The sequence below is a fragment of the Otolemur garnettii genome, unplaced genomic scaffold (genome assembly GCF_000181295.1).
Source record: "Otolemur garnettii isolate 467f Iridium unplaced genomic scaffold, OtoGar3 scaffold00059, whole genome shotgun sequence".
Taxonomy (NCBI): Eukaryota; Metazoa; Chordata; class Mammalia; order Primates; family Galagidae; genus Otolemur; species Otolemur garnettii.
In genome coordinates this window covers 6,848,228-6,857,723 of record NW_003852454.1, presented here as the reverse complement: position 1 = coordinate 6,857,723, position 9,496 = coordinate 6,848,228, and the positions used below count along the sequence as shown (strand labels likewise).

Here is a 9,496-nt window from a genome sequence, read left to right as displayed (position 1 = left end):
AACCCGCCACCTTAGGTGTATGTGGCTGGCGCCTTAGCGGCTTGAGCCACAGGCGCCGAGCCAGAAGCTGCATTTCTAACAAGTTCCCAGGGGCTGCTGCTCTGGGAAAACCACTCTTACAAGGTTTTTGCCAGAATCCCTCATTTTTGCCTTTCCATGTCCCACATTCCACTTTATTTTATTTTACTTATTTATTTTTGCAGTTTTGGGCCAGGGCAGGATTTGAACCCGCCACCTCCAGTATATGATGGTGCTGGCGCCCTATTCCTTTGAGCCACAGGCGCCAACCTATTCTTTTTTTTTTTTTTTTTGAGACACAGTCTCACTACGTTGCCCTTGTTGCCCTCAGTAGAGTGCTGTGGCATCACAGCTCACAGCAACCTCAAACTCTTGGGCTTAAGTGATTCTCTCACCTCAGCCTCCCAAGTAGCTGGGACTACAGGTGCCCAACACAAAGCCTGACTATTTTTTGTTGCTGTTGTCATTGTTGGTTAGACGTTGTTGGCCGGGCTCTAACTGGCCAACTTCGGTGTATGTGGCTGATGCTGTAACCTCTGTGCTACAGGTGCCGAGCCACCACACTCCACTTTAAAATTATCCTCCAAACCACTCCGCTTGTACTTTGTTTAACACTCTAAGCCAGAGGAAGTAATGGCTGCCATGGAGCATTCCGTGAGATCATTGTCCTTTAACCTCTGAAATCAGACAGAAGTGAGGTTTGATCTTTCTCCTTGGGTGGCATGCAAAGCTCACAGTTGGGGAACCGGGTGTTTCAGGTAGTAAGAGCCGCTGAGGAGGCTGCGTCCACCCTGGCCAGTTCTATCCACCCGGAGCAGTGCATCAAGGTGCTGTGCCCCATCATCCAGACAGCCGACTACCCCATCAACCTCGCCGCCATCAAGATGCAGACCAAAGTTGTTGAGAGGATCGCCAAGGAGTCCTTGCTGCAGCTCCTTGCTGACATCATCCCAGGCTTGCTGCAGGTAAGAACCCTCCCCGTGGTGGGGCCAGCTGCTGGTCTGCGGAAGGTGAGGCAGGCAGCAGTGGCTGCTCGGCTTAAAGCCCTGGGGTTTTCATGCTTCACTGGGAGGGCGGTTAGGAAAAGCCAGTCACCCCCAGGTGAGGACCTAGGAGTCTGTGTGGCATCACAGCCTTTCCTGGTGGCTCACAGAATGAACTTTCTGTTTACTGTAAACATATTTTGATCATTTTTCTTTGTTTTTTCAACAAACCTGTATTGCACAGCTCCTGTGGACCCAGCCCCAGGCAAGGTAGCCTATGGAGTATAAGGCAAACAATGATCCTTGATCTCCTGTAGCCAACAAATACTTATTGAAGCTCTCCTAAAGGGGGGGTGGGGGAGGTGGGGGGGGTGGGCAATGACTGAAACAGACTCTGGCAGGTGAAAGCTGCACTCACTGTGGGGCACTATCTCAAGGGTGTGACAGCCCACCGCAAGGCTCCTGGCAGAGGTGGTTAGAGTTGGGGTTTCCCTAGGGAAAGGTAGAGAAGAGTCAGCCTCACAGTTAATAAATGCTGGTGTTTGCTCAGTGCTCCGCTTGGGGATTTAAACACTTAACTTGTCGGGGACTAGATTATTCCAGGCAGAGGGAAAGGCACAAAGGCTGAGAAGTCTCAAGGCTGTGTGGAGCACAGCAGGCAGCCCCATTTGAGTGTGAGGCCAGGGATGAGGCTGATAGGTAGATCAAGGTCCAGTTTTCGGGGCCACAGATGTGTCTGGCTGTGGGACCAGATGTTCCCTAGCAATCACTGGAGAGTAGAGAGCTTTTACCCACAAAAGTGATTGATGTTCTCATTTTTGTGAAGGCATTTTTACATGAAATTTGCTTTACCTTTGTGAAAATGTGAGCAAAGCAAGTCATTCTTCCCCCTTAGTTTCCTTTCCTTATTGCTGTCTGTCTGAACGCGTTTTGGATGGCAGCTGGGTATAGAACAGCACCCTGTCAAGGCAGACCTGGCTAGGACTCGCCAACCTTCTGCTTCCACACCCTAGGACCCAGCTCACTGCTGACACTAAGTTTTGACCTTTTTGGAGTGAAAGCTCCCTGGGTTCAGTTGCAGGGATGAGGTATGTCCTAGTTGTTACTGACAAGTCCAAGGTTGAACTATGAGGGCATTTGTGGAAATGTTGGTGAAATAGTGACGGCAAAACAAATCTTTGATCTGATTTCCTTTTTGTGTTCCCTTTCTGGCTGTCTAGGGTTATGACAACACCGAGAGTAGTGTGCGTAAGGCCAGTGTGTTTTGCTTAGTGGCAATTTATTCCGTAATCGGAGAAGATCTGAAACCTCACCTCGCTCAGCTCACAGGGAGCAAGGTATGTATAGTGTTACCTGGGCTGGTGCACACACCTGGGCCTGCCAGCTCGTCACAATCTGCTTGGCTGCAGCTCTGGATGCCAGACAGGTTTGGCTCATTGTACATTGTTTAGTTGGGTCTTAATTCTCCAAAAGCATTTTTCTAAAGATAAAAATTCCCAATTCTATAGTATAGTCATTATCTTAAGTGTAGTCTATCCTATCTCCAAGTTTTGAAATGATGATGTTGGACTTCTCCTTTATTCCCCAAACACAACTTTGTTTAGAAACCAGCTGCTTTCTCATGGAAACACTAAAGAAACTTCCCTGCTTGCTTATCACATTGCTAATCGGAGCTGACTCCCTTGTGCGCGTGGGCAGTGGTAACAACTGGCTTTCACCTGGTGCCTGCCACGTCCCAGGTGCAGTTCTGTGCACTCTGCATGTGTTTCCTCATGTTTACAACAACACCCCTGTGGGCTAAGGATAGTCATCCCCCTTCACCTGCCCAAGGGCACACAGAGACCTGGCTCCAGGAGCCAGGCTTCTCACTCTGCTGCCTCTCATATTCCTTTACAAGTGTTCTAGAATCAGGGGATGGTCTGCTGGCTCACTGCCCACAAGAGTGGCTAGAGTGCTTACTGGTTTAAAATTTTTTAAAATAACAACTCCAATCTAACGTTCCAGACCAGGTGAGAGCAAGGATAGGCCCTGTGCTCTGGCAGGAGAAGCACGATGGTGGGGCCGCTTGACTCCCAGAGAGGAGGTGGGCTGGGCCCGGGGCTGCCTTTGGAGAAGGAGCATCTATGTAGAGTTTAAAAATTCCTTGGCAGGGATGTGGGTACAAACCACTCTGTCCAATCAAGAGTGGCAGTCATGGAGCCGGAAGCGCCTGACCCTGCTCCTTTTGAAAGAAGGAATTGGCAAGCAAGCCCCGTGTGTTTCCAAATCAAGCTGCTGCTTTGACACAGCGGGTGGAGATTACAGCCAGAGCTTCCCCCAAGTTCTGGCAAAGGCAACATGGGTCCTTTGTCCAGAGCAGGCCTTCTCAGCTTCGGCAAGCTGAGCCCTTGTGCCGCCTCGTTAGAGGCTGCCTCGGGCATTGTAGGAGGGTGAACAGCATCCCTGACCAACACTGTCCAGATCCCGGTGGCACCCCACCTGTGGGACAGTCACTGAAACCTCCACACGGGGCCCAGATGTCCCTGGATGGTAAGATTGCTACCAGTTGAGAACCACTAGGCCAAAAGAGACATTTTCCTCTTTTTGTAGACAGGAATAGGCAGATAGGTTAAAGAGGCGAATGAGGCACAGGTGTGATAAATGACCTGGGTGTCCCTGAGTCTGTCCTCCCACATCTCTTCCCCTCTCAGGCCCTGTCCCTGCCCTTCACCTGAAAAACACTGGGCAAGAGCCACCCAGCTGTTTGTGGGGCCCAGACCCTTGCCCCTTCCCATGTCTGTCAGGGGTATGTAGGTGGTTCCTGGCAACCATTGAGCACCTAGGAGATTCTATTCACAAAAGGAATTATATTTATCAAGTGGAGAATTCATCCAAAAATAACACGAGTCAGACCTTGGTTTTATCTGGCATGCTTTACTTTCCTGAGTGTGAGAGCTGCTCTGTCGTCTCATTTGACCCCTGTGATAAGAGACTGAGAAAATACAGATATGTTCTCGTCTCCATTTGGCAGTTGACATGTTGCTGCCCCTCTTGGTAGTGCCCTGGGTCAAGAGCCAAGTTTCTGACAAGGAGTCAGGGCTTTCTTCTCCCCATTTACAGCTTTAGACAGCTCGGAGGCTGAGGGAGATTGTCTTTAGATGACTCTGGTACCCCTTCACCCCAGCTCTTTTTCCAGAGGCTCTAGAGAGAAGAGCCTTACCTCAGAGCCACCTCAGTTTGCTTTGCCAAGACAAAAAAACCTCAGCCATGAGTTATGCTATCTCTAGTGTATTAATATGAGCTTTGAATGCTGTGTACTCATCTCCTAACACAAACACATAAACCCCCAACTTCCCAAAGAAAACGGACAGCGGACACAGCGTGGTGGTATGACCATCTCAGTTTCTTAGACTAGAAACAGAATTCCAAACCACAGCTCCACGTTTCCCCGTGTTACCAAGCCTGTGGGAATAGTCTCTCCTGTGGCTTAAATGAGGTTAATGAATGATACCAGGGTCTGTAGAGAAAGGCCTGATACAAGGACAGAGATGTCCCATTGCTGTGGCAGCAACACCAGCTTTGGGTCACCCTGTCTTCTGGTCTCTGTCCCCTTTTGCTAGCCTTTAGTGTGGCCTTGAACAAGGCCTTTCCTTTTTATTCCCTCTTCAATCTTTTTATTGTGCTATAATACACATTACAAAATTTACCGTCTTAACCATTTTATGTTTACAGTTCATTGGTATTGAATACATTTATATTGTGTAGCCATCACTATCGTCCAGCTCCAGAACTCTATTCATTTTGCAAAACTGAAACTCTGCACCCATTAAACAATTCCCTGTTCCTTCCTGCCCTAGCCCCAAGCAGCAGCCATTCTATTTTGTCTCTCTAGGAGTTTGACTACCCTAGATATCTCACATAAGTGGAATCTCCCTGTATTTGTCCTTTATGACTGGCTTGTTTCATTTAGCATAACATCCTCATGTCAGCAGCGCATTGTTTTGAAGGCTGAGTAATATTCCATTGTGTATATGACACATTTTGTTTATCTGTTCATTTCTTGATGGACATTTGGGTTGCTTCCCAAGTGAATGATGCAGCTGTAAACATTGGTACAAAAGTGTCTGTTAGAGCTCCTGTGACTTTGCAGTGAGTTCTGACATCTAAGGTGTAAGGCCTCCAGCTTTGTTCAGAATTGTTTGGCTATTCAGCATCTCTTGAGATTCTGTGGTCTTTAGGAGTAATTTTTCTTTCTCTGCAACATTTGTCACGAGGATTCTGTCAAGGATTGCATTCTTTCAGTTCTTTGGGATGTATACCCAGAAGTGCGATTACTAGATTGTATGGTAATTCTGTTTTTAATGTTTTGAGGAACCTCCATACTGTCTTCCCCAGCGACTGCACCACTTTATATCCCTACCAACAGTGCTCAAGGGTCCAGTTTCTCTGCATCCTTGTTAACACATGTTGTTTGATTTTTTTTCTTTTTTTTTTTTTTTTTTTTTGAGACAGAGTCTCAAGCTGTCATGCTGGGCAGAGTGCCGTGGCATCATAGGTCATAGCAACCTCCAACTCTTGGGCTCAAGCAATCTTTTTGCCTCAGTTTGCTTATTTTGAGTAGAAGCAGGGTCTTGTTCTTGCTCAGGCTGGTCTCAAACTTGGGAGCTCCAGCATTCCACCCATCTTAGCATCCCAGAGAGGTAGGATTATAGGCATGAGCCACCATGCCAGGCCTTCATTTATTTTTCTAATTGCCATCCTAATGGGTATTTCTCATTTGTTGAAAAGATTATTCTTTCCCCATTGAATGGTCTTGACACATTTGTCAAAAATCATTTGACCATGTGTTGTGTAGGGTTTCTTTCCAGGCTCTGTCTTTATGCCAGTGCCTCACTGTTTCGATTACTGTAACTTTGCAGTGAGTTCTGACATCAAAAGTGTGAGTCCTCCAGCTTTGTTCAGAATTCTTTGTTCAGCATCTCTTGAGATTCTGTGTAATCTTTTGGAGTAATTTTTCTATTCCTGCAACTTTTGTCATGAGGATTCTGTTGTGGATTGCATTGCATCTGTGGATCGCTTGGGTGGCATTTATATCTTAACAATGTTAAGTCTTCAGCTCATAAACATGGGATGTCTTTCCATCTCTGTATGTCTTCTTTTATTTATTTCAGCAGTGTTTTATGATTTTCATTGTATAAGTCTTCGACCACCTTAGTCAATTCCTAAATATTTTATTCCTTTTGATACTATTGTACATGGACTTGTTTTCTTAATCTTTAGTAATTACCTTTTCAGTGTGTTTGTTGATACAATTTAAGTTTGCTTGTTAATTTTGTATGCCACTGCTTTGGTGAATTTATTAGGTCTAATGAGTTTTAGGGGAAACAGTCTTTAGGGTTTTCTACACAGAATATCTACAAAGATAATTGTACATCTTCCTTTGTAGTGTGGATGCCTTTTAATTCTTCTTCTTGCCTAATTGCTCTGGTTAGAACTTTCCATGCTTTATTAATTAGAAATGGTGAACGCAGGATTCCCTACTTTGTTCCTGGTCTTAATGGTGAAAGATTGAAAGTATGATGCTTGCTGTGGGCTTTCTATCTGTGATCTTCACTATGTTGAAGTAGTTTCTTTTTCTATTCCAAGTTTGTAGAGTGTTTTTATTATGAAAGGATGTTCAGTGTTGTCAAGTGCTTTTTCTGCATCAATTGAGATAATGTATTTTTCCCCCTTTATTCTGTTTACATGTGAGGTATATTGTACCATATTTGCCTTCCAGGAATAAATCTTAGTCATGTGGTAAAATCCTTTTAATTTGTTGCTGAATTCAATTTGCTAGTCCTCTGAGGATTTTTCCATCAATGTTCATAAAGGATATGGGTCTAATTTTCTTGTAGTATCTGTCAGCTTTGGTATCAGGGTATAGCTGGCTTCATGGAATGAGTTGTCCCTCCTCGTCCTCTTCAATAATTTTTGGAAAAGTTTGAGAAGAATTGGTATTAATTCTTCTCTAAATGTTGGATAGAATTCACCAGTGAAGCCATCTAGTCCAGATTGTTTTTGTCAGGAGATGTTTGTGTGTTTGTTTTTTAAAGATACAAGGCATTGCTACACCTGTAGCTCACGGTAACCTTGAATTTCTGGGCTTAAGTAATCTTCCTACCTCAGCCTCCTGAGGTTGTAGTTAGGGCTATAGACACCACCACACCTATTTTTTTTTTTTTTTTAAATAAATGGGGTCTCAGTATATTGTCTAGGCTGGTCTTGAACTCCTAGTCTTAAACAATCCTCTGTCTTGGCCTCCCAAAGTGTTGGACTTACAGGTGTGGGCCACCATGCCCAGCCTTTTCATTACTGATCAAACCTCCTTACTAGTTAGAGGTCTGTTCATGTTTTCTTTCTCTTCATGATTTCAGTGTTAATAGGTTTTATAATTCTGGAAATGTGTCCATTTCATCTAGAGTTTTCAGTTTGTTGGTATAAAATTGTTCATAGTACTCTCTGATAATCCTTTTGAGTTCTGTAGAATCAGTAGTAATGTCCCCACATTCATTTTTCATTTTAGTAATTTGAGCCTTTCTCTTTCTTAGTCCACCCAGCTAAAGGTTTGTCAATTTTGTTGATCTGTTTTCAAGAACCAACTTTTGGTTTTGTTAATTTTTTCTATTTTTCTATTTTCTAGTTTGTTTATCTTTTAACTTTGACTTTCTGGGTTTTCGTTTTCTAGTTACTTAAGATATAAAGTTAGATTGTTGATTAGAAATCTTTTTAAATGTATTTAAAATGATATTTGGCTTGTACCTGTAGCACAGTGGTTATGGTACTAGCCACATACACTGAGACTGGTGGGTTTGAACCTGGCCTGGGCCAGCTAAACAACAGTGTCAAAAAAACCAGTTGTTGTGGTGGGCACCTGTAGTCCCAGCTACTTGGGAGGCTGAGGCAAGAGAATCTCTTAAGCCCAAGAGTTTTTGAGGTTGCTGTGAGTTGTGACGCCATGGTATTCTACCAAGGGCAACGTTGTGAGACTCTGTCTCAAAAAATTATAATAAAAATAAAATGATATTGGGTGTCGCCTATAGCTCAGTGGGTAGGGTGGCAGGTTCAAGCCCAGCTCTGGCCAAACCGCAACAAAAAAATAGCTGGGTATTGTGGCGGGCACCTGTACTCTCAGCTACTTGTGAGGCTGAGACAAGAGAATCACCTAAGCCCAGGAGTTGGAGGTTGCTGTGAGCTGTGTGACGCCACGGCACTCTACAGAGGACAATAGAATGAGACTCTGTCTCTACAAAAATAAATAAATAAATAAAATTATATATTTCCCTCTAAACACTGCATCTAAAAAATTTTGGAATGTTGGATTTTCATTTTCATTTGTCTTAAGATGTTTTCTGATTTACCTTGTGATTTCTTCTTTGACTTGTTGGTTGTTTAAGGGTGTGTTGTTTAGGCTCGGTGCCCGTAGCTCAGCAGCTAGGGCACCAGCAGTTCAGTGGCTAGGGTGCCAGCCATGTATACTGGACCTGTGGATTCGAATCCAGCCTGAGCCTGCCAATCAACAATTACAACTACAGCCAAAAAATAGCCAGGCACTGTGGCAAGCACCTGTAGTCCCAGCTACTTGGGAGGCTGAGGCAAGAGAACCGCTTAAGCCCAAGAGTTTGAGGTTGCTGTGAGCTGTGGCACCACAGCACTGTACCCAGGGCAACAGCTTGAGACTCTGTCTCAAAAAAATTAAAAAAGAGTGTGTTGTTTAATTTCTATAAATTTATGAATTTTTAAGTTTTCTTGCTATTACTGGTTTCTTCATCCCCTGATGGTCATAGAAGATACTTTGTATATCTTTCTAAGGCTATTGAGACTTAAATTGTGTACTAACATATGGTCTATCCTGGAAAGTATTCTGTGTGTCCCTTGAGAAGAATGTATAGAAAGAAGAATGTTGGATAGAATGTTCTCTATATTTCTGTTAGATCTGGTTGGTTTATTGTATTAAGTCCTCTGTTCCTTGCTTATTGTCTTTCTGGTTGCTCTACCCATTATTGAGAGTGGATTGTTAAAGTCTTCAACTATTAGTATAAAACTGTCTGTTGCTTCTTTCTTTTCTATCAGTTTTTGTCTCATATATTTAGATGTTCTGTCATTAGATGAATAAAAATTTATAATTGTTACATCTTCTTGCTGTACTGAACCTTTTACTAATACATAATGTCAACTTGGCACACGTAGCTCAGTGGTTACAGTGCCAGCCACATAAACCGGGGCTGGCGGGTTCGAACCCCACCAGGGCCTGCTAAAACTATAGTGACAACTAGAACTACAACAACAACAAAATAGCCAGGTGTTGTGGCAGGCACCTGTAGTCCTATCTACTTGGGAGGCTGAGGCAAGAGAATCTCTTAAGCCCAAGAATTTGAGGTTGCTATAAGCTGTGACGCAATAGCACTCTACTGAGGGCAACATAGTAAGACTCTGTCTCAAAAATAATAATAATATGGCTCGGCGCCTATAGCTCA

General features: G+C 44.0%; 1 protein-coding gene across 1 annotated transcript in view; it reads left to right on the top strand.

Moving 5' to 3' along the window:
• The window catches only part of CLASP1 (cytoplasmic linker associated protein 1), a 303,536-nt gene that overhangs the window by 286,030 nt on the left and 8,010 nt on the right, over positions 1–9,496 (top strand). The window contains exons 36-37 of the mRNA XM_023514808.1: positions 777–983; positions 2,222–2,338. Coding sequence (XP_023370576.1) covers positions 777–983; positions 2,222–2,338 — 324 coding nt within the window. The remainder of the gene's footprint in view (positions 1–776; positions 984–2,221; positions 2,339–9,496) is intronic.